This window comes from Trichoplax adhaerens, genomic scaffold, assembly GCF_000150275.1.
Source record: "Trichoplax adhaerens TRIADscaffold_5 genomic scaffold, whole genome shotgun sequence".
Classification (NCBI taxonomy): Eukaryota; Metazoa; Placozoa; class Uniplacotomia; order Trichoplacea; family Trichoplacidae; genus Trichoplax; species Trichoplax adhaerens.
Window position 1 is genome coordinate 8,275,116 of NW_002060947.1, and position 25,615 is coordinate 8,300,730.

A 25,615-nucleotide genomic window follows, 5' to 3' on the forward strand; every position below is an offset into this window, starting at 1 on the left:
TGTCTATAAAAGAGCCGTTAAACAGATTTAACCTCTTAACGAAACTTCTTTCAACAAAAATCTGATCCCAACTACTTAAATATCTTCTTATTTGTGCTGTTTGCACTGATTTATTCCCATCCAAAGCTAGAGCGAATAAAATATGCTGAAATATCATTTACCTCATTGCTTGAGTGGTTTTATGCTTCTGGATAAGGAGCTCCATGAAAATGTTAGCACTGCCTACCTGATCCATTTTTTTATTCTGATTAGTTTGGCTTTAGTCGGAGTAATTGCGGATACTATCTTTGTATTTGAACTCATCCGAGACAATAATCGATATCTTGAGATTTTAACCCTTTTAAATCAATCCAATGTCCTACAACCCTTTGATAAATCTCTTACCTGCAATCAGACCATCAACTACCAGACTTTCCATGATGATTATTTGAGTTATAATTATTCCACTATCATTTATTTAATCCTTTATACGCTAGGATTAGTGGTTGCGTTTGTTTTTATTTGCAACATCATCTTGTGGACAGTCTTGAAATATCATAAACAAACACCGTTACTATTTCGCTATGTTAATAGCTTGGCAGCATTTGTGTTAGCCTTCCATCAGAATATACCACAAGTGATATTTTTATTCGCCATTATTGGCTTACGCCATAGTCCACAAGGTTTATATTGTGCTGAGTGCTTATTAACAAGGCAATGTGTTCAATCCGATGCTTCTATCCTGACGAGAAGTTATGGAGGTACTGCGCGCTTTCTATCCATCATGATTTATGCAATCTATTACGGAGCCATAGAATTAAATAGTCATGTTGGTAAAACCAAAAGCGAATCTTCGGATAAAACCATTTTCCAAGAAAGTTCAGTTTCGAAACATTGGCTTACTGTACAGCAGAAATTTTATTACCTACCAGTAGCAATTATTTATACCTTGGCCTATATCTTACATAAAATTTTGCATTTCCCCGTGGCGGAATTTGAATCCAATGGGCGTTGTCCACATGGCCTCGAATTCCTTCGTGGATCATTTTGGGCATCTTTTACTGCTACTGGAACCGCAATACTTGCTATTAAAGCCAATCTAGAAAATTTAGCAGGTTCTTTATTTCCAGTAGAAGATTTAGGCAAGATGGAAACGATCACAACGGTGATCATCATCATTCTTGCATACTTTATTACTATTGCTATCATTACGGTAGTTATGGTTATCAAATCTCAAATGAAATCAGGACAGACTTACTTTACTGCAGCAATGATTCTGTTGCTGTTTTTCCTAACTGCCCCATTATTGCTGATTATGGCCATAGTTCATCTACTTAAAGAGCTGATAGGAAAATATTAGAGTGAATAAAACGAATTTCTTTACATTCAGGAAACAAGGCAAAGTTATTTTGCTGCTGGTATGATTCGCTTGACAGGATTATTACGATAGTCTTCCGTTTCTGATGATGATAGTTGTACCTCATATTTCACCGCTTTCAAGAGCTGATAGGAAAACACTAAAGTAGATGAAAAAAATTTCTTTTCTTTTAGAGAATAGGGCAAAATTATAGCACTGCTGTGATTTAATTAACTAAATCGTTACCGTAGTCTTCCATTCCTGCTAATGATAGTTGTACGTATTGCTCCATTAGCAAGAGCTGATAGTAAAATACTAGAGTGGATGAAATGAATATTTTTCTCTTCCGGAATCAAGGTATAATTATTTCACTGCTGTTGTCAATCAATTAACTTAATCATCACGGTAGTCTTCCATTCCTACTGATTATAATTATAATTATACCTATTTGCTCCATCTTTAAGAGCTGATAGTAAAATAATAGAGTAGACGAAAATGAATGCATTTGCCCTCTAGATTTACGACGGAGTTATTTTAATGCTTGTGAGATTTAGATATTTTAATCATTCCTTTCATATTTCTGTTAAGGACAGTTCTATCCTGTCGGCTTTAAGAGCTGACAGGAAATAACTAGAGTAAATAAGAATGAATCTTGACCTTCTTAAATCAAGACAATATTAACTTAATGTTTGTGTGATTGAATTACTTTCATAGCTACTCTTCCATTTCTGCTTGTGAAGGTTCTATTTTTGCCAACTTCAAGACATAAAATGAAAATACTACTGTGGATGAAAATGATTTCTTCCTTATTAAGCTGGCTAGCTAATCATACTTGATATGTATTTATTTCTTAAAGTATTCGATAATAATGTACTGCGTATTACTTGACAGCAGATATGGACATTGAACTTGTTAAAATAAAGAAGACATTACAGCTTACTTGCCAATCATTATTGGCTACTGCATTAACGAACCACCGTCCCTGCAATGGTGTCCCTGCAGTCTCTCAATAAATCCACTTTTTTTTTTCTAATTTATTACTATAGTTAGTACTTTTCAATACGAAATAATTGGTTATTATTGTGCCATTCTGTCCATAAATGAAGCATCTGCTCAGGAATCTATAATTCCCTATCTCTGAGACTGGATAGTAAAAGTAATACCCTATGAGATCCTATTATATCTATATCGTGGCGAGATAAATGAGACTTTGGTTTCTTGTTCAATTCCTCTTTATTGCATCAATCCATTCTTCTGCTATAAATTGTCTTTATCTACTTTTTCACTGCAATAATGCTACCGGCTAACAATCTAATCTACGCCATCATCTATTTTTGTAAGCTATTCTACAGCAGGATAAGGTATAAGATCGAAATTATGGATTAATTAATTACTGACTAGAGATTAGACCTTTTCTTTTTCTACCAAGTCTAGTTTCATTTACTTCGATTCGTGTATTATTTCCCTTAGCAGTGGAATCGTAATAAATCTACTAGCTGATGCTGTTATGAAGTAGTCAGTCGGTATCTCATTTATATCGAATAAAACAGAATAAACAGATACAGGACTCACTGTCAATAAGGATATGGAAATTGTTTCGCTAAATTGTAAAGATAAATTATTAAGTTCTACCTTCTTCCTTCATGGAGTCTATTTACGTTACCTTTCCTACTCATCGTGCATTTTATTAATGCTGTGTAGTGGGGTAGAAGCAAAGTGTAAAAGAATTGTTGATTTGTAGTTATTCAACAGCTGAAACAGTTCTTTGGATTTGCTTTGGATATCTAAGAAATAAAAATTAGCTTGACTTGGATTACTACTAAACTATAACCTATTTCCTGTCCAAGTTAATGGACACTGTAAAGTACATCTATTTTCCTCATCATTCTAGTCAATAAAACGTAAAATTGAATACCAGCCAATTATATTAGTATTGTAGGCACATAACATAGTCATTCAATCAAAAATTGAGCTAATTCTATCTAATTCATTTCAAATCTTCTCTCGTAATCTCATCGGCTAATAGTATTGAAATTTGATCAACATTAATGACAATTTAAACTGTATGCTATCTTTTACCGTAGGCTATTCGTATGTAATCCTTAATCAATCTTGCTAATACACATGGGATTGAACTCAGTAAATTTATATAAAATTAGCCTATTTGTAGAATCAAATAAATGTCTCCTAGCAATTTAAACTCCTTATAATTTCCATCTGGACTTCAATTTCAAATTCAATGATTCCTAATCTTCCATGCAGACATTGATGCACCTTTTTCCGCATTATACAGCAGCTAATACAGTTGGGAAATGTTAGTAAAGTATGCCGGTGTAGCAGCAAATCTAACCCAACCATCACACTCAAATTGTGCACAATAAGGTAGCATTTATCTCTACATTTTTCAGCGTTTCCTTTCTATTTAGCAACTTTCTAGTTGGATAATAATGTAGAGTTTCGTATCTGAACATTAATTTCCAATTTAATGGTCTCTCATCTTGAACACAGACTTTGATGCATCCCTTTCTATATTATATAGTTAATAGAGATGGAAATAAAATGTCTGCTAATAATTTAAACATTCTATGAGGCATATCTGAAGCTCGATCTCTAATTCGATGCTCCCTAACTTTCCACATAGACATTGATGCCTTTCTTTCCATAAGATACTTGCATAGTTAATATAGTTGGAAAAAGTTAGTAAAGTGAGCTATCTTAGTAGCATCCACAGTCTCTAATTATGAAGCTTAAATATGTACAAAAGGACAGTATTTAACTCTAGATTAATCCGTGTTTTCTTCTCGCTTTAGTAGCTATTTAGTTGCATAGCAATGCAGACTATACTATCTAGATTTCAATCTCCAATTCAACAGTCCCTCATCTTCCACACAGACTTTGATGCATCTCTTCTCGCGCTATAGAGTTAGAGTAGGTGAAAATAAATATCTCTCAGTACTTTAAACTTTATGAAAAGCGTATCAGGGCTTTAATTTCTAACTCTATGGTCTGTAATCTTATAATCAGACTTTGATGCATCCCTTTCCGTACTATACAGATTGATAATGGTAGCAAAGTCTGCTTGCTTAGCAACAAATCGATCCAACCATCAATCTCCAGTGGTGCACAATAGGATAGCATCTGCCACTAGATTAGTCAATATTTCTTTTCTCTTCAGCAGGAAATCTGCTTTAATAATAATGTAGATTTTCGCACCTTGTCTTCAATCTCCAACTTAATGGTTCCTCGTCTTCCATACAGACTTTGATACATCCCTATCCGTAGTATCTAGTTAAAATAGATAAATAAATACCTACCACTTCTTTAATCTTTCTACATAACGTATCTAGACTTCAATCTCGAACTCAAAGGTCCCTAATCTATTACACAGACATTAATGCATCCGTTTCAGCATTGTACAGATAGAAAATAGTAGTAAAGTCTGCTGGCTTAACAACAAATAGATCTAACCATCAAGCTCCAGTTGAGCACAATAGGACAGTATTTACCTCAAGGTTAGTCAGCGTTTCTTTTCTTTTCAGCAGCAATCTGGTTGGATAATAATATAGTCTTAGAGTTTGCTATAGGCTAGTAACCATATTGTTTGATTTCCTCTTTTTTAAATTTTACTATACTAGTAAACAAATCTTTCTTCACGTGATACCTTAGGGGGCCAACGGTTTGTGGCAAAGCTTTTAATGTTTTCAATAATAACGCTTAGAATTTAAATTTGAATTCTATAGAAAGTATCCTTTGCTCCATAATGAACCTTGTATTAGACCTACTATCAATAGCTAGCAGATATAACGCCAGTTGACAGCGAATTTAACGAACCTACGACAAAGAAATTACATCATTTGATCCTTAGATATTCAAGGGAAGAATTCAAGAATGGCATCCATCGGTTTACCTCAGGATTATGGCTACTGTGTTTTGGTAGCTGCTGATAGCGTCTTGGTTTTGATCTACTTGGGCATTCGAGTAGGTCGAGCTCGTAAAGAATTTGGAGTTGAGGTAAAAACATAAAAGCAAGATAATGATCGAGTAAAAGTTAAATGTCAGCCATTTTTCAATCGATCGATGTATCTAGCCATGATGGTAGGCACTAACACAGTCTATTCGTTGCTCGAACTAAAAAACTTCATTTTTTCGATGATGTCGAGGATTTCACCTATTTTTCGTTGATACTGTTTGTGAGGTTCGCAAGTTGTTTTACTCATCTCACGTACTTGTTGTAAACATTATCTAGTATCCAAAAATGTATGATGATTCCAAGCCAATCTTCAACTGCTACCAACGTGCCCATCAAAATACGTAAGTTGCCTAAGTGGAATATTCTTCAAGTTGTGCAGAAAAATAAATTGATAACATTAAGAGAGACAGAGTTTGATGAAACAAACCTTATTTCAACTATTTTACTTGACTGACTATAATTGTAATTTTGCAATTTGCTTTTTATTCCTGTTACCGTTTCTCAATGCCAATGCAAAATCTATGATCAGTTAAAGTACGAAAATTGCCGAAAGAATGGACGGATTGATTTCATAAATCGATCATCCATTTGATCGCCATTTTCAATCCAAATTACAATAAAATAAATCAAGCAAGTATCACTAGAGAAATATATTTTAGGTAATGATATTTGCTTGATTTCTTAATTTGATATTTCTTTCATGTTAGCTTAACCGTGCACTATTAGTTTATTAATCACAATATTAATTCGATAGTAGATAGATGTAGACGGCAGTGGATGCTAACGAGTGCTTTTTACGGTCATATACGAGTAATTTGATTTAAAATGGCCAACATTTAAGTTATCCTACTCTTAGGAACGTATCTGTCCATTCATTTTGTCATCCAGTGTCTTTTAATCATTATTCAGTGTAAATTTGTTTCCGTGAGAGCGTTGATATACAGTAGTTATCAGGATTAGAATGTGTAGATGTAATCTCTATCGAACCCTAAATGAACAACTAATTAATCCGTCAATTATATACGTATATGTTGACCTATTTACGTGGTTACTGAACTTAATTTGAATAGGTTTCCAATATTAAGGCGTTGTTAGGCTTAATGACTTGATTAATAAGATGGATTTTACCTAAAATTGTACGGTAGTTAATCTGGTCCAACGCCAAAACTTTCTTAACGCATCCTTTTGTCGTGAGCTGTTACGATTGGGCATTAGAATATTGGAATTACAGATACTACGACTATTAGTGGTTGAGAGAACGTAACAAACTAACTCACTGACACCAACTTTAATGGCTTTTACTTCAATTTTATTTAATTATTAATTACAGCTATTAAGTTATAGTCTTCATTACGTCTATCCATCTTTACTACTGCACCCAGTTTAAGCTAGACTGGGCTCGTAGTCCAAGCATCCTTTCTATCCCATACCTACAATATTCTTTTGAGATTGATTAGTAAACTGCAGACAATATTTTACACACGGTAATAGTTATATTTTAAGGGCAATCTAGATAACGTAAACGCATACTACCGAAATTTTTAAGGTATTAACAGCCTGACTGAAGTTTTAATTCTTATCTCATTGATCATGATCACCCAGGTTGGAAATTTACTCACAATTCTTGGCAATGATGTTGCTTGGAGGTTTACAACACCCAGTAAGTATTATTCATAATAATTAGTATAGATTAACCTTGAATAATTCAGCCAAGATTGGAATTATTTGTATTCTAACTTTAAAGACAATCGCGAGACGCTTATTATTAATCACAAATAAAACTAGCTAATCGAATACAGTTATAAGTATTTATAATACTGAAAGCCAAATATTAACTAATAGTCTTTAGCTGAGTCTACCCTTGTAGCGAAATATAATTTATGCATGACATGGAAAGAATTTTTCCAGTGTTTGGAAAATTGCATCATTCATTAAATTTAATTACTATTTACAGCGTATTAGTGCCGCATGTGGAGCTCTTTGGGTTGTTAGCCGTTTATTTTATGCTCATGGCTATTATACTGGAGGTGAGCTAGTAAACAATTTCATCTTAGCAATAAACAAAATAGTAAAATGTTTTCATTTTAATGGTAAATGATATCATATGGACGAATCTTGGAGATCAGTACTATTTGTTACCGGTAATTAACACTAATAATAATTATTATTTTTGCCCATAGATCCAGCTAAAAGAATGCGTGGAGCTTGGGGTGGACTCGGTTTACTAGGATGTCTTGGCTGCACCTTTTCATTAGGTCTACACATGTTGGGATACTTTTAATCAATTTACGATCCAGTTCAAATAACTTCAGTATAGATGAATTACAATCTTGCTCAACATATGAAGATTGTATATTTTTGCCTCAACTTTCAAAAATTTTGATACCAGTAGCTTAAAGCTGTCAATCCTATCTTACGCTCGTAAAGTAGGCGATGTAGGGCAGTGGTAATGTTTCATTAGTTTCAAGTACATGTTCATGTATCTATTGACGATAAATTAAAATAAACTGAAAAAATAAATATTAATAAAGAAATTCAACGCTAGCAGTTGATATATAGTAAAAAATAAATACCAGGAATAAAGCTGAAAAAGGTTTAGCATTTTCATTTCTTTCCAGTAAGATTGTCGTTCGATACTAAAAACGTACAGAGATTATGTATCTCAATGGTACCGGTAATATTGCAGGACTTGAATTTCTTGTTTAACTCCATTCTCATAAATCAATTAGCTGTTTTACTTAGTGCATTTGCATCCTTCTTAAAGCTGGCAGATCATTTACGAATAGTTATTTGTAGATTTACATTCAAACCTATCTATAAGCATGATAAATTTTTGGAATGCATAGTACAGGCAAATGCGTATGAATAGTACGTTGCTGATTTAGAGGAAACAAAGTTAGTTTAGACAGCGAACTAAATTAATATAAGGTTTAATTTGCAATTCTTTGAGATAAAAATGATCACTTTTGATGTATTCATTTAGTCATAATTTAGTATGATCATCTTACCAAGCCTAGCTCATCACTGCAGATATGTTTACTACAGTATATGAGGTAAATAGGAACCTTAGCATTGACTAGAAATTATTTATTTATATTTATTATAAACTTTTCTAAACGAAATATTGCAAAGCAAACTGATTTACGAAAGTTTCGCTGCTGCTAATGTAACATAACCGCTGGTAAACTGCCAAATCGTTACATATTATTGTATCGATTTGTGTAACTTGAAGTTGGCGGTATTTAGCTTAGAATTAATAATAAGAACGTTCAAATTTTGAGATATCGACTAAGACGAAATCAAGCAAAGACAATCTCCAATTGTATTTAATGCTTGGGTGGTAAAAAATCAAAAGAGTTATTGACTTTATAGACAGGAGGTGCAAATAAAGGAATAGAGTAGGTACAGAAACTCAGCGTGATTATGTTAATTTATAATTAGCGGTTATATAGGGCTACTGTTCTTGTTACATCCTTCACTATTTTCCTTGCAGCGAGTTATAGAGGAAGAATTAAAATTGAAGACATATTTTCTATTGTAAATTCTGTTCAGAGGTTACCAACAGCTTGGATAAGCGTGATTTGCAATCAGTTTCATACTCACCATTGATACTCTTAGTAGTAGATCAATATTAGACTACAGTTTCGATTAGCCTATGGCCTACAACCTTTAACAAAACTGAAATGATTTCAAAATTCATTAGCTGCGAATGGCTGTAAATTATCTGTCTAAATGATGCCCTATTAAAAATTACGGTATCTTTACCATGTACGAACAATTCCATAATTACTATTTTACAGCCATGTCCAGGCTCCACCTTTGTATACTTGCACATATTACTGTTATTAATGTTAACGCCGTCCACTCCGCTTGTAAATTTCCACAAAATCATTACCAATCCAAATTTTTATGAATAAAATCAGTGCATCAGTAATACTTTATTAAATAAGTCATTCAAACAATACAGTAGCGAAATTATAGTATATGTTAATTGATTGGCAAGGCAGAAAATGGCATTGAAATGGGTCGATAAACTCAATGATAGTTTCCTAAAATCCAAGACAGATCATAACACAGCATATCCAGTGCTCAAGCGTTGGGCAAATAGGTCTAGCTGATTCAAAATATTACTCCGAAAGTGCTTCTTTATTCAGGAAGAAGGCAAATTCAGATAGTATATAATGTCATATAGCGATAAAAATAAAGTAGCTTAATCTCTTTCGTTCTGAATTTGTTGAGCGATTAATTATAACTTAAAAATGAAGACGCGTTCTCCTTGACAAGTAAAAACAGGGCTAGAATCATGATGAATTTTTGATGCTATTGGCATAGGGATGTGAATACTGCTAGTCATAGCTAGCCGTTATTCTACTATATTTCTGCTAGTCTATGATATGCAATGTTTCCTTTAGTTCAACTAGGTGTCCTTAGAATGCATGTAGATTATATTGCTGTTGATGTTAACTAGTTGTTTGGCAGGTATGTCTTCTGCGAACAATAAAATTTATAGTCATTTTCATCGCCATTTTAAAGATAGAATCTTTTGATCATCATAATTTAAAAAATTGCATGAATTGCCTGCCTATTGTCAATAGTCATCAAAGAATCCCTTAACATTACAAGGGAAATTTAATGATTTACCATCGGAAATATTAATAAAGTAAAACAATGCTATAGCAGAATTCAGTTGATATTAAAAAAGAAGATCATTTAAATGAGTAGCGGTACATAAGCCTTCCTGAGACTTTCCTCATATTTATTTTGCTAAGGATCAAAGTTCGGAGTAAACAAGTAGTAGATTGGCAGGTAAATCCAATAGTTCAAATAAACTGTTGACAATGCATTCTGTAAGGTCCTAATTTATTCGAGAATTGGGTAAAACCAATCAATCCGTATTGGATACTTGATGAAAATCGAAAGAAAGTGACTTAATTTTCTTTTGTACTTGGCTTAATACGCGATTTAGAAACGTCTTGAAAACAAAGATGAGCTTTCCATGGCAATTGCAGTCCATGGTTAGAATTATTAGCTTTAGATACAGCCATCGTTAGATAATTCTGCGAGCTTGTTGGATACAAAACATTAGTAATTCAATGTATCTTCTCTCCGGGAAATGCATATTTGAAATCTATACTTAAAATGCCTTTCAATAAACTGAATTAACATCTCGTACTCTATTTTTCTGCAAAATGATTAGTTGCGATATTGGATAATATTTAAATTGCATAGAATTAAGAGTTTATTTCATGACCTGCTTTTTATTCAAATTTTTTATCTCTATGTGCTTTTTTATAGGTATTACTGTTGCTGATCTTGCCTTGTTGCTTTACAGGTATGTCTTTTACGCGAAAAGAAACATTTTTCTTCATACGCATTTAAGCTAATGTACTTATTTTATAAACGATAATACGATAATTATAATAAGTAAGAGATATTAAAAATATTACCTTACACCGCATGTTACTCAGTACGCTAAGCCATATAGGTTGAGATGATTCAGATTGCTGTAGTTCATAGACAGATAAGAAATTAAAACCTATTCCTCCGTGTTTCTCTGTATCTAAGATATCTATTATAAGATCACCTATATCAGTACGTAAAATGGTGATTATAAGCAATCAAATCTCACGTTTTGCTGTATCGCAAACCCTGGATTATTAATTTTGTAGTTTGCATGTTAAGTTGAATCCATTTTCTAAAGAAAGTACCCATTTATCAGAATATTCAATTTGTAAGAACTGTCTAAATCATTTGTTGACTTACTAGAGAGTTAGAGTGTTTAGTCAATAGACATGAAAAATCTTAATGCAGTTACATCTTGAAGCATGAAAACAAGATTGATCAATCGAATGCAAATAATGGGTTGATTCTCTTGCAGATCCTTGCCAAAACTATCGTTTCTTAAATGATTCTAGCCGATCAGTTTATGCACAACTACAGAGTAGTCTCATCTCTGATGAAAAGCTCAATAACAGTTGGTATCGATTTAATGGTGGACAAGATAGTCAAGCAATTTTAACTAAATGCGTAGAAACTTATGGAAAATGTGGATCATTATCACCAGGATGGATGAGGGGTAAACATCCACAAGGTAAAGCCGCGGTCATTCTGCTAGAAGGATAATCAGCAAGATAGCGCTAACCAGGGACTACTTTCCACTTTACTTCGTTCTAAAAGAAGTGGAGCAGCAAAATTGGATAGTAGTCCCTACGTAAAGTAATTTTATTTCATTTGCCAAGTTCTTCTGGCAGTTTAATGATTAATATAATTTTTATTTTGGATCCTTCAAGTTGGAGATGGCATAGTCAACAGAACAGCCTGTTTCTACTTTTTCAGTGACTGTTGCGCTTTTAAAGCATCGATCCAAGTTAAAAACTGCAGAGCCTTTATTGTCTATCGCTTACCATCGACATCGCTTCTTCCTATCAGTAGCCGCTATTGTACAAAGCAGTTAGGTAAATTTAATAGAATACTTTGAATTTGCTACTTAAAACTTGATGATAGCAATTACAAGAGGATATAAAATTGGATTATTTGTATTCCGCCACTGGTTTAATAAAATGACTTAGTTCCGCTAACACAAATTGTGCATGCATACCTATAATAGAATGGAAACGATTACAACGATACTATAAATTAGCGAAACCCAAGTTAATTCAATTTAAACGCATACTAATTGTATTAACTTTCGATCTATTGATCTCGACAACAAATTCAATCTAATATCTAGATCGTTGTGATCCAAATCCTTGCATTAATAATGGAGTTTGTAACAAATCAATAGACGATTACACTTGCACATGTGCTGCAAATTATACTGGAAAAAACTGTGAGATAGGTGCAGTACCCATATTTAAGTAATAGAATCGCAAATTATGCTTAAGATATTGTCTAATTATAAATAATTTTATATTTTGTCCGATTTTAATGGGTAAATTTATTGTAATACCAAGACCTCTGCAATCCAAACCCGTGTTTTAACAGTGGAATTTGCAATAGATTAAAAGATGATTATACGTGTACATGTATTGCAAATTATACCGGCAAAAATTGTGAGAAAGGTAAGATATTCACGATGTCCTTATTTTACTAATTAAATAATCGATGAATCAAACTCGTTAACGTTGAGTTTTATTTTTAATACTGGTGTAGGTGCGTTACATTATTTTGACTAATTTCAATCATGTTCAACCGATTAATTTTAAAATCATTTGAAATTCACGCAGCTATTAATTCTTTACCAGTTTTGACGTACAGCTTCAACTAATGCACTAATACGAAGATCATATTTAAATTAGATATCGATCCGTGTAGACGGCAGCCTTGTGTAAACGGGTTTTGCCTTAGAAACAACTATAGCTATCATTGCTTATGTCTTTCTGGGTATACTGGACAAAACTGTGAACAAGGTTAGAATACCATAATATGAGCTTAAGCAAGCATTTAATTTGATATTATCAACCACAATGCTAACAATCGAATAAAAACTTATTCAGCTACTTTGATATACGCATATAAATCTTAATTTTAGTATAGTATTGACTTATCAATCAAATTTTTATAAATTTATTTCCTGATATCCATTTGTAGATATTGATGAATGCCAAGACGAAGCCAACCCATGTCAAGAAATTTGTGTCAATACTTTAGGAAGCTACCGATGCGATTGCAAAGTGGGCAATATCTTACTCAGTAACAAGGAGTGCTATGGTAATGTCGATATCTATGGCATCAAAGATTAAAATAGATAGCCATAAAATTTTCCAGCAGGCAATACTTAACTTCGCAATACAGTGATTGATAAATTGCTAATGGGATAGGGTAACGTAAGTAATCCACCAACACTAACAACTATAATTACTACAACGATCCGGTTATGAAGTGTAAATCAATGACATTTATAGCTATCGATATATAAAGATGAGGAGAGTAACTCTATAAATATAAAGGCAAAGGTAGTAAACGATTACAAATAGTTATGCGATAACTGTACAATGTGCAATAGGTACTGATGATTAAATAGGTAAACATAATCATCGTTAATTATATACAAGTGGATAATTAAGTTTACTGTTTCTTTATCGAAATAGATCCCTGCAAAAATCATACTCAAATTATTGACAAAACTAGATCGATTGATTGGAACGATAAAAGCCAAATTCAAAGTGATCATGATAGAATGAATAATACTTGGTATCGATTTAATGCCGACATTAGCAGTCAGATGTTGGTAACTTATCCAACTTCCATGCTTCAGTGTGGAGCAATATCGCCAGGATGGTTAGCAAGCAATCATCCACATGGTATAATCTCTAATTAAATTGTGCTAGATATTAATTGACTTAGATATCGGTATTGCTTGTAGTTCAATATCTGAATACGTACTTCTATCATCTCTCATCCGTTTACAATGTCCATTTATTTCGATCCTATACGTAACACCCAATACTAAAATATTTTATCCGTTCTAGAGTAAGAGATTTTATATTTATATTACCTAGTTTCGCAAGGCATTACAGTGGGTACAGTTTGTTTTGCATGGGCCAATAGCATTTGTCGATGGAATCGGACGATTCATATTAAAAACTGCAAACATTTCTTTACGTATCGATTACCTTCAGCACCAAATAAATACCAAAGATACTGTACGGCCAACTTTGGTAAGCAACATTATCAACTAAATTCTCAATATTCTCGATTGTAATACGCCTTAATTGATTAATATGCCCGTAAATATCCTGTGCACTTTAAAAATTTCATGTTACGTATTAAATTTTTATCATAGCATAGCTGATTCTATTAGTAACTTATTTGCTTATAATTCATAAACTCTAAAGATTAGTTATTGAACAAATGCAAATTAAATAAAAATATATTTAAAATGAATCAATATCATTAAAGCTAAAATTGAATCTTATTTATTCCTTGATAATTGATAGACTACTGCGATCCTAATCCATGCGTCAATGCTTCTTGTTTACGTCAATCTGATGATTTTTACTGCAAATGTCGTTCTGGATTTACAGGAAAACGTTGCCAGCTTGGTAATATAAATTCTAGGATTTAGTAAAAAGAGTAAAATCAAATTTGAGAATCATCAATGGTCTTGATTAGTAGTAGCGGTTTCCGGTTGTATAAACACCCATTTAATCTTATCGGATCATATTGCATTTGTTTACTACTATATGTGAATAAAATTGAAGATATCAATGAATGCCATGCTAATCCTTGTAAATACGGTAGCTGCATCAATCTCTCTCCAGGCTACCAGTGTATGTGTGATACAGGGTATACTGGGAACCATTGCCAATATGGTAACATTACTTATAATTGATTAATAGCCATATTAGCATAATTATAGCCACTTGCATATACTGTTATAATTATATAACATATATATATATATATATACCAAAGCGAGCAGCTAAACATCAATTGCTCATATATTACTTGTGACTGATTAATAATCCTGTCAAAATGATTATTGCTACTTGCATACACCTTTATAATTATAGATATAAACGAATGTCAACAACAAAATGGCAATTGCTCGCATATATGTATTAATACACTCGGCAGCTATTACTGCAAATGTCCAACGGGTTTCTATCACCAAAATAGTAATCGATGCTTAGGTAAGCTTGCCTAGTTACTGGTAAGTCGGCTTGCAGCTTAGAAGTGATAGATATGGGCATCATTACTGCATTATTATTCATTATAAAAGTAAGTCTATAGTTATACCTCATTGTCATTACCAACAGTACAACATATTTTTTCTGAATTTCATCTATCTGTTCAGATATGCCTAAAGTTAGAATAGCTTTCATGTTGTCTACCTAAATGACTTGAAATTGCTTTCTAAATTCTAAGATAACAAAGCCAGTGATTAGATAATGCATATTTTAGGAAATCATAAATAAGAATGATTCTTATTCTTCTATTATGTTGATATACAGTAATTATATCCTCTTTCGCTTGAATTATTGCATTAACATTCTAATTAAAATACTAAAATACTCGTAATTCGAAGATCCATGTAGCACCTATCAAACAATGAAAGATTCTACTCGTCTACTAACAAATACAAACCTGATTCCTATGCACTGCGATGAAAATAACATTGAATCCAGTTGGTATCGTTTAACTAGCTATGTTGGCGTTAGTTTTATGCTCCCAACACATTGTCCAACAGCATTAAGATGCCAGACTTCATCTCCAGGTTGGATTAATGGATCACATCCAAGAGGTATTTACAATAATTCCTTGAGAAAATTAATTTTGAATAGAATAATGAATGACTAAATTTTGTTAATATACGAGTATCATAGTTTAATAATGATTATTAATGAAATATTTAAGCTAAAGCATAGTACATTATACATGCAGACAATGATTGCTGTGAAGGAATAATTTATTAACAAATCTATCATACTCATTTCACAAATTTGCAATTTTTTCGACATTACAAACAATCTATATTTTTAGTTGAAGATGGCATAGTCAACAGAACAGTTTGTTTTAATTGGAATAATAATTGCTGTTTTAAAACCCACGATATTATGGTCAAGAATTGCAAGGGATACCATATTTACTATCTGTCTTCACTAACTCGATATCAGTATCCTACATGCTCCAGATATTGTACAAGTCAAATAAGTAAGTCAAATTTTCGAATATTAATTCTAAAATATAATCCATATAATTTGATTGCCCTACATTATTGCGGCAATCATTGGACTTGTTAGACGTCATACTAAAATTATTTAACAGATCCATGTGATCCAAATCCTTGCAAATATGGTAAATGCAATGCTGAAAATTTCGCTAATTTCACTTGTCAATGTCTACCTGGCTATGGTGGCAAGCTTTGTGATCAAGGTAACTATTGTATTTTGTATCTAGTCATTCAGTTTCTGCCCCAAATTTTCCAGTTGATTTAGTTGCATATTTAGCTTCATAGCTGTCTAGAATAAGCCAATAAGCGCGCAATTTCTTCTTATAATCTCTATTAGGGATTCTGTAGGTATCTAAGTTACATTCATCAATAACCAATAGAAGATCACATGAAACATACCATCCTAATATTAACACAAATGCTTTTAATTTGAATATTTCATTAAGTAATAAATCAATGACGTACCTATCTGATTCAATAAATATCTTAAAATTATACTTTCGTTCGTTGCAATTTAGATTGCTGCTATATCTAGTAATGATAAATTAAAAATTGAAGTAAGTGTCGTAATTCCCTGAAAGTTATCCAACATTCCATAGAAAGCTTACCATCTGTATTAATGTAAAGTAGATTTGAAATTGTTACTTCCGTATCGTCGTTGTTCTGCTATTTAGCTATTGCAATATTATATACTACGATATCAGAATTTATAACGGCAAGATGCCTTGATAATTATTGACTGGCTCGCACTTTTTCAAGAATCATTCATTTTACGATTAAAAGCTTTTTAACAATACCATCATCCCTTGTATAATTTTTTTCTTAATTATTTATTTTATTTAGAAATTAATGAATGTTCCTCTAATCCTTGCTACACCGGGAAATGTATCGATCTTATAAATAACTACACTTGTCAGTGTCCCCAAGGAATGACTGGTCCCAATTGTGATACTGGTAGCTGCATTAATTGCTCAATTAATCTAAATAGTGGATCTAAACCTATAAAATTCACCTTACTATTTGTACGAGCATATCTTACTGTGATTAATTTTTATAGTCAATAAAGTCCGATTTATTAACTGTGATCTAATTTTGTTGCTCTACGCTACAATAAGCTATACTAGCTTTCAGCATGCACGTATGTATACTTGAAATACATATATAGATATATATATAATATATATATTTGTGATAAGAATACTTATGTATGGAATTTTCAGTAGAGATCTATTTTTTTGTAATTCCTATATAATTCTACGTTATAGTAAGCATATAAGCTTACAGTATACACGAATGCATACTTGAATTATATTTATAAAACATGTAAATATAATCATATGTCAGCGGTATACTCATATGTGACTATTGTGAGCAGAGATCAATTTCTTTATCATAATTTCTTTTTTCTTTCAGATGTAAATGAATGCTTACAAAATAATGGTGGATGCAGCCAATTTTGTCACAATACTTTTTCCAGTTATTCTTGTAGCTGTTCTAACGATTTTGAACTCCAAGCTGATAATCTTAACTGCTTCGGTACAAAGTTAATCTAAAAATACTGCTATTAGTATTAATAATTGATTAAAATTTATTTTATGTCCATAAAACCGCAGCTACTTGGTTACAAATTATTCATTGATACAATATTGCTTTTCAAAAACAATAGGCCAAAGCATTTATACCTATCAAAACTGACATTCTTTCCTAATAAAAATACTACATATCATAATAAATGATTATTTTTATTGTAGATCCTTGCTCCATCGGGCATATATCTTTTAATAATACATTTACTCAAGCAATTGATATTGCAACTTTGTCCAATATAAACCATCAGTGTCATCGTTATACGACCAACAATGAATATTCGCGATGGTATCAGGCTAATTTGCAAGATAACTGCAAACACTTAACCAAGTGGGTCAATAACACTCAACAACAAGGTATTATAATTAAATACTGAAGCAAAGAGCTTCTAAATTATTCTAAAAGCAAAATTTTTGTTGATGATCAAATGCGATTATCTAGGAAGCTATGATATCTTATTGAAATTTCACTTTAGTAGCGAATCATTATTGCTAATAATCCTTACATTCTTAGTCCAGAATGATATAGCAATAAAAAATCGTAGCCTATGCCTCCATTTTGGTCTTTCAACTTGCTTGAAAACGATGCCCATTAAGACAAAGTCTTGCGGCAATGGATCCATTGTTTATAAAGTAGATCGCTTTTCTGCATGCATTCTCAATCATTGCAGTCAAATCACCGATTATGGTATATTATTTATTAGCTTTTATAATAGATAGAATGTAATAGCTTGCACATGACCTGATCATCGATTAATTATTAATAAATTAAATGCTTGCTACGCCTATTAAAGATTTTTGTAGCTCATCTCCTTGTCAGCATGGACAGTGCCAATCAACAGCAACTGGGTATGAGTGCACTTGTTTTAATGGATATCATGGATTAAACTGCCAGTATGAAGGTAATCAGATTGTACTTAGTGTAAGTAAGACTTTGCAGTAGCAAACTTCTTCAACAGAGATAGCTTTTCACATAAAATGAGATATGAAAGCTACAAAGTCAATCATCAGTAAAAGTTTTATAGCCGTAAAACGGCTTAGGTATCTAAACAACGTTAATTTTATCAATATCAGACACGAATCAAATAGAATTAGCAAAAGTGATTATAAAATGTACCAAAACTTTGAATGAAACAGTCCAGGCATAATATTTGTTATTCTCCGATAGGATTTTCTGTCTATCTTGAAATGGATATTTATTTAAGTCATGCATTGCTCTATTACACTTTGAATATTTTGTACTCAATAGTTTTAAGTTTATATAATCAAAATCATTAATAATGACTTGGATAAACAGTCTATAAATACTTGTTTATAAGGGAAAGTCAACCATCTAATCAATAACAAAGTAATCGACAAAGCTAAGAATACCATACCAATTTCATTTTCGTCAAATTCCTATCTTGCAGTCGATATGACATAGCAAGAAATTATATCAGCTACCCAATCCTATAAGTAGTCTTCTGAAGGTTTTGATAGCCAATCAGATTTGAAAGTCATCACTTGATCTAATATAGTACAAGACTTTACATCATATTGAAATAGAAGGGCTTCCAACATGATGGCAACTTTCGTTTTGCCACTCTGTGAGCATTTGGATTACTGTGGCGCATCCTTGAACTTTTATTTCATTAATTTCGATTATCATAGTCAGTATAGAAATGATATGGTGAATTTTTTATGTCGCTAAATGATATCATTGACTGGTGCTTTTTCGCTTTAGATCCGTGTTTATTCAATCCTTGTCTTCGTGGAGAGTGTTTAGTCACTAGCAATAGCAGTTATAGTTGTCGATGTTTTCCTTTCTATACTGGAAATCATTGCCAAACAGAACTGATAGAAAAGGCTGGTACGATAATATCAATAAATATTTCTCCTTATTTTATTCATTTAAGACAGTATTGATTATAAATTGCTGATGAACATAAGCAATCGCAAATTTTCATCATATCCGAATACTGCATCTTCTTTATTAATTAATAATTTTTTGACTTGATAAAATGAAATACTAAGAAGTTACTAATCAAAGTCTATATTATTTGATCAGTATATTGTCGAACCAGACCTAATTCTTGCCTTGAGCTTGCTAAACAAGTACAAAATAAGAAATTAATTAATCAATACTACGACATCTATGATACTAATACTTGCGATCATCAGCAACCGAAAAAATGGCGTGTGTACTGTGACTTTAACTCGCAGCCAGGCTATGCTTGGACATTAATAGAATCATTTTCTCTAGCAAATTCTCGTCATTCAAAAATTAATCGCGCTTTTACATATAATTCTCCGATCAATCATCAACGATCGCAGGTTAAATGGTCCTTGTATCGCATCGGCCGCCCTGAGATGTTGCATATATTCAATCGAAATCGAGATTCAAGCAGCGGAGCTTTATGGCGCGCAACATGTAATTTTAATTCTCTTTCCCTTCCTCTTCCTGCTAATCCTGTCGATTATATGCAAGGCTCCTTTTATAGAAAAGGAGGATTCGATTTCTTGACCAATATTGAAGGATTCGATATCTTACAGTACAGGCGCGATGGGGATTGTCGAAATGTTGATTACTTGAATATTCGCGGCAATTCTTACAGAGGCAAAAGATTTCAATTTTGGGCTAGCGGCAGCTACCATTTAGTGATCGATTCTTTTCGTACAAGATGTGATGGGATAACTATTCCAAGATCTGTAAAGAATGAGCATAATTTCGGCCTTTATGCTGGTCGTAATACTCAATTTACATGCAGCTCCGACTCCTCTAGTATCACAAGTTGGTGGATAGGAGCAAAAGTCAAGTAATACTGTAGTAGTTGGTTAATATTTTCTTCACTAATTTATATTATTCTTAGCGACCAATCATCTTAATTAATAGATAATATGGAGAAATTGCACATCTCATTTAATGATGGACACTGATGGAATAAAAGGTAAAAGTTAATGCCTATAGTCGTAAATAATCTCATCTAAAATATCATATGGCCCCTACTCTTAAAAGGAAGAATTCTATTAATTATTCTTTCTTCAGCAAAAGAACAGATAGTCGTTCTTTTAAAATAGCAATCAACACTAGTAATCTTAATCAACTTCCAATAGCCGATTGTAAGGTAATAAATAATCAAATTGAAATCGAGATAATAACAGTTTAATTTGATTAATTAAGCTTTTAATCTATTGCTTACGAATTATCAAAGTATTTTGGAATTGATTCAATATTGATTGATCGTATGATGATTAATTAATCTGCAGAAAATAACGTGCAATGTGCAATGATATCATATAATAAAGTGCTGTTTTTTTCAAATGTCTTAAATAACTATTGGTACTATCAGTAGGTTTGATCAGAATCATATTGCACTTCACTGAGTTACTTATTATCCTTTAACAACAGTAAAATGACAAAATCTTGATATAATTTCTTTTTGATACATTTAATAAAAATCATTTGATCATTTAAATGAATATTATGATTTATTAATTTCTTCTGATAATACAGTATATGCCTTGTAATAAATCATTGCAAATAAAGGCATGTAATAAAATAAGAATTTGCTATGGTGTAGCATCTGTTATAATGCAATTCTTACAGTTACGATTAATGAACAATTCCTATTAATCACTATCGTCACCAGCATCATTTCCGTATCTTGCAGAATAATTTCCGTCTGTTGCTGCAAAAAAGCACATAATCAAGAGTGTATAACGTATTCGATACACTATGATTTGAAATTCCATCGGCTTGATGTTTAATTTTATCATTACAATGGCAAATTTTATCCCAATAGCTCCATAATCAGGCATATCGTAGCATTCATATTCGCAGCACCACCATTACTACTGACTAGAATTGTAAGTCGATTTTTTAAGGGTCTGCAATAAATCAGTCTAACTGGATTTAGAACCCGAACTAAGCTTTATTACAATAAAAAACAACCGTAACTGTATTTATAACAAACTACGAACAAGAAGAACTCTCGATCTACTCATTGCATGCGCTCATAAATCCTAGCGTACGACTTATTTAGCAATAGTGGTAACATTATAACGCTTCCACACGTTAAGTACGGGCTTTAAACTACCATATTTTGCCGGGGCACGAGCAACTAATCGCATTAAACTACGCAAGTATTATAGCCTAAGGTAGTGCATATTAGTAATTATATACTTAATTAAGAATTTAATGCAGTACTAAACTCTTGGTACTGCATAAGTATATCTACCAGTCGCCTTAACTGTATTAACTATATTCAATAACACTACTTAAAGAAGTCTACTGCGATCTGGAAATTATGACGAGTGAATTAAGATTGGGAATCAAAATCACAAAATAAGTAACCAACATCGACTTATTGACCATAGTAAATGATTTTAACAGATAAATTGAGATCAATCTAACCAATTGTATAGAACTTCTGTATACATTTATGTCACGGTATTAAAGACTGCCGTTAACTGTTCTAAGTCAACTATACGGTGTTGACTATTTTGTATCACTTAAGGGATTTGCTCGATTTTAACAACTCAGAATTTTGAGTTGACAGACTACGAACCTAGTGCCAACAACCCGTACACTACAGCAAGCACTACAAATTGGTGGACAGGAACCAAAGTTAATTAATGCAATCGTTATTGGTTGATCTAGTCGCCCGGAGTTAAAGAAAATGAAATAGCAATTTTCGGGAAATTATTTTAAATAATTAAAGTCTTCAATTTTAATTAAAAGAAATTAAATCTAACCAGGTATGATATAATCGAACTATTGCATCTTTCTTTATCAATTTTTAAACTTTAATCGATGAATATTTATCAAAATTGCAATTTACGAATGAAACATCTAAAGTAATCGTTGTAACGTAAGTGCTAGTGGCGCATACTTTTTGAATTATTATACAACGTAATAGTTGATTCGGGTATATGGTGCTGTTATTACACGCCATCGAATGCGCATAAATTGAATTAGTGCATTGATAAAATCATAGCAGGATGTTTATTGTGCGGTAGTATATTTACATAGCTTTAATGTGGAAAAAGAATAAATCTTACACTCTAGCTTACAAGTTAAGTTATTCTCGTACAGTCTTATAATAGTAATCTAAGCTATATTTGGGGCTGCACTACATAAGGTATGGAAGATTATATCTAGACAAGACAGAGGCGTATAATAATGCATTGGCCTTAGCTTCTATAGGTTGCAATGAAGTTTGCATATCTGAGTTTAATTCTACTTTTAAGGTATACGGAAAATTACATCATAAGATCGGATCGCTTATTCCGTTAACCGGCCAAGCGCCAAAGTTCGCTTAGTTATTCTTCTATAATAGTGATAATGAATTGCAAAATAGATTACAACATATCAATAGTGTTGATGAGAATATATTAAGAAAATTGCGAGATATGCTACATACCGTAAATAGCTATATACATTATACAGTCCTTAAAATGTGCTATTGAAGTTATAAGCGAAGAAGTAGATATGTCGATAGTCTTGCATGCTGATAAACGTTTACGACCAAATGAAGAGCATTCTGGCGTTATGTTCTACCATCTAGATCTGAAGTTGTGGTTATAATTCCAGGTGAAACCACAGGCAACTTAGACGTAATACTACGTGGTAGAAATAGTTCACTGCAAAGAATTCAACCCGTACATAGATCATACAATGCTCTGCATTATCTTTTGCTGTTTCCATTAGGTAATGATAAGTGGAAACTTGGTCTCACCAAAGCCGATCGTCGAACATTGACAGCACCTGATTTTTATAAATACCGCCTTCAAATTCAATCAAGTAATTTCAACATTATTTTAAAAAGTATGCAGGTAATGCAACAATACGTAGTTGATCAACGGGCAAAGATTGAATCCAGCCGCTTAGACTGGGTAAAAAAAAATCATCGAACAATTAGAGCAGAGAAATATTGTGGTTTATACGATGCTGTTAGACAAAATGACGCCGTCAACGCAGGAAAAAATGGAATTTTACCAATAAGCATTTACGGCAGTCCGAGGTTTTATTCTGAAGCCTTTACAAATACAATGACTATCGTTCGATACCTTGGAAAGCCGGATTATTTTATAACCTTTGCGACAAATCCTAACTGGAAGAAAATTACTGAATCTCTATTTCTAGGCAATAAGCTTATAATCGGCCAGACTTGTGCTGTCGTGTTTTTAAAATGAAATTAGATTCTCTTACAGATGATATTTTGAAAAAATGTATCAGGCAAAGTAGTGGCGCGTGTATCAACGATAGAATGGCAAAAGACAGGATTAATTCATTGCCGTATCCTTTGATTATGGATACGGAGGGTAAACCTCATACTCCCGAAGTCATTATTTGATGCAGCATATCCAAATTATCATACTTTAACGCTAAAATATAAATATAATCGATTTATTCTATTTCCAACCATAAACATCATTATAGATAATAGATAAAGTTGTTTCAGCTGAGATTTCTGATGAAATCACTAATCCAGACCTATACAATATCGTAACCTGTCATAATATTCATGGACCTTTCGGAGAGTTCAATCCAAGCAGCAACTGCATGACTGTGATAAATGATGCTATGAGACACAACAAAGGATTTCCTAATAAGTTACGTAGCCTTATGATTATACAAGAAAACTCCTAACCAGAATATCGGCGTAGATCGCCCGAAAATGGCGGTAGAATTCATAAAAAAGGTGATAAATGAATGAAAAACCGTTTTCGGTAATTCTTATGTGGTAGCATATAAATAATCCTTTTCTCTCAATTCGTTATCAAGCTCATATTAATGTTGAAGTGTTGTATTCTATACAGGCCGCGAAATACTTATATTGGTATATTCTAAAGGTCCATGATAAAACTGCCATGACTATTGAATGCGACAACGTTAACGCTATTATCGGAAATAGCGAAATTCAAAATTACGTAAATGCCAGGTACATGTCTGCAAGTGAGGCATTTTGGAAACATATAGATTTGAAATACTCAAAAACTACCCTCCTGTGGAAAAATTACCTTGCCATCTACAGAACCAACAAATAGTTTTTTGCAAGAAGAAAATGCTCAAGAAACTGCTCTGCGAGGTCCACCAGTTACAAAATCGGCCGAGTATATGACTATCTGTATATGCCGAGATATTGCAACCAAACAGATTTTGTAGCCTGATTTTCCGAGATATTTTACATGGAATCAACAGCGAAAGAAAAGGCAAAGGCGAAAACGAGGAAGGGTAAGTAATATCTATTTCTTATATATCGCTATAATATTATACAGTACTATTGACTTTCTTAATTCAAATATGATATGTGAATATAAACTTTGTTACAGGAAATAGATTCGGAATCGGGATAAATTAAAGATTTACGAGTACCTGATGTATTAGGAAGAATACCGACCACGTCAAAGTGAACAATATTTCCTAAGAATGTTGCTGCACCATAAATGGGGAGCAGTTTCCTTTGAAGATCTAAGAATAATCAATGGACAGCTTACGTTTCAAGATGTATGCAAGAGATTAGGGCTAGTGGAAGATGATAGCGAAATAGACGCAGTAATGGAAGAAGCTAAAAAAATCCGCTTTGGAAATCAACTAAGAGATATATTCGCCACCATCTTAATTTATTACAGGCAAGCTGATCCAATCCAGTTTTGTGGAAAACGCAAAACGAACTTTGAGGCGATCATATGAATCAATGTAACATGACTGAGCCATCAGAAACTATAATAAATCAAGTACTTATTTACACCCAGAATAGGCTGCAACGTTAAGGCTTAGATCTTGCCGATGATTTTCACTTGCCTAGGCCAATTAATCGTAGAACGACATGTAATCTATTGAATGAAGAGACATGTTTTGGCGTATCCTAACTACAAAATTGCGTAACTGAGCAATATCGAACTCTAAATCCTCAACAACGATAGGTCCAGTATATCTCTTCATATCAATAATATACTATATAATACTGTATATATCACCTAAAATTCTAATATCTTCATAATAATTTTTAACCGAAATAGGTTTTTGATAATGTTATAGATTCTATTAATCAACAAGATGGTTG

At 32.6% G+C, this 25,615-nt stretch overlaps 3 protein-coding genes across 3 annotated transcripts; all 3 read left to right on the top strand.

The window, feature by feature from the left end:
- Positions 1-142: 142 nt before the first annotated feature.
- On the top strand, positions 143-1,339 carry TRIADDRAFT_56987 (uncharacterized protein; the record flags this gene model as incomplete). Its single annotated transcript, XM_002112662.1, has 1 exon — positions 143-1,339. One exon carries the CDS (start codon positions 143-145, stop codon positions 1,337-1,339), a length of 1,197 nt encoding a protein of 398 aa, XP_002112698.1.
- Positions 1,340-5,224: 3,885 nt separating this feature from the next.
- Positions 5,225-7,587, top strand: TRIADDRAFT_56988 (uncharacterized protein; the record flags this gene model as incomplete). Its single annotated transcript, XM_002112663.1, has 5 exons — positions 5,225-5,347; positions 5,583-5,647; positions 6,909-6,966; positions 7,261-7,333; positions 7,487-7,587. 5 exons carry the CDS (start codon positions 5,225-5,227, stop codon positions 7,585-7,587), a joined length of 420 nt encoding a protein of 139 aa, XP_002112699.1.
- A 4,463-nt stretch (positions 7,588-12,050) lies between these two features.
- On the top strand, positions 12,051-17,045 carry TRIADDRAFT_25024 (uncharacterized protein; the record flags this gene model as incomplete). The annotated part of the gene is made up of 5 exons (XM_002112664.1): positions 12,051-12,144; positions 12,605-12,715; positions 14,510-14,620; positions 16,077-16,184; positions 16,825-17,045. Coding segments are annotated over 5 exons (645 nt in total), but the record flags the coding sequence as incomplete, so codon positions are not given.
- Positions 17,046-25,615: the final 8,570 nt, after the last annotated feature.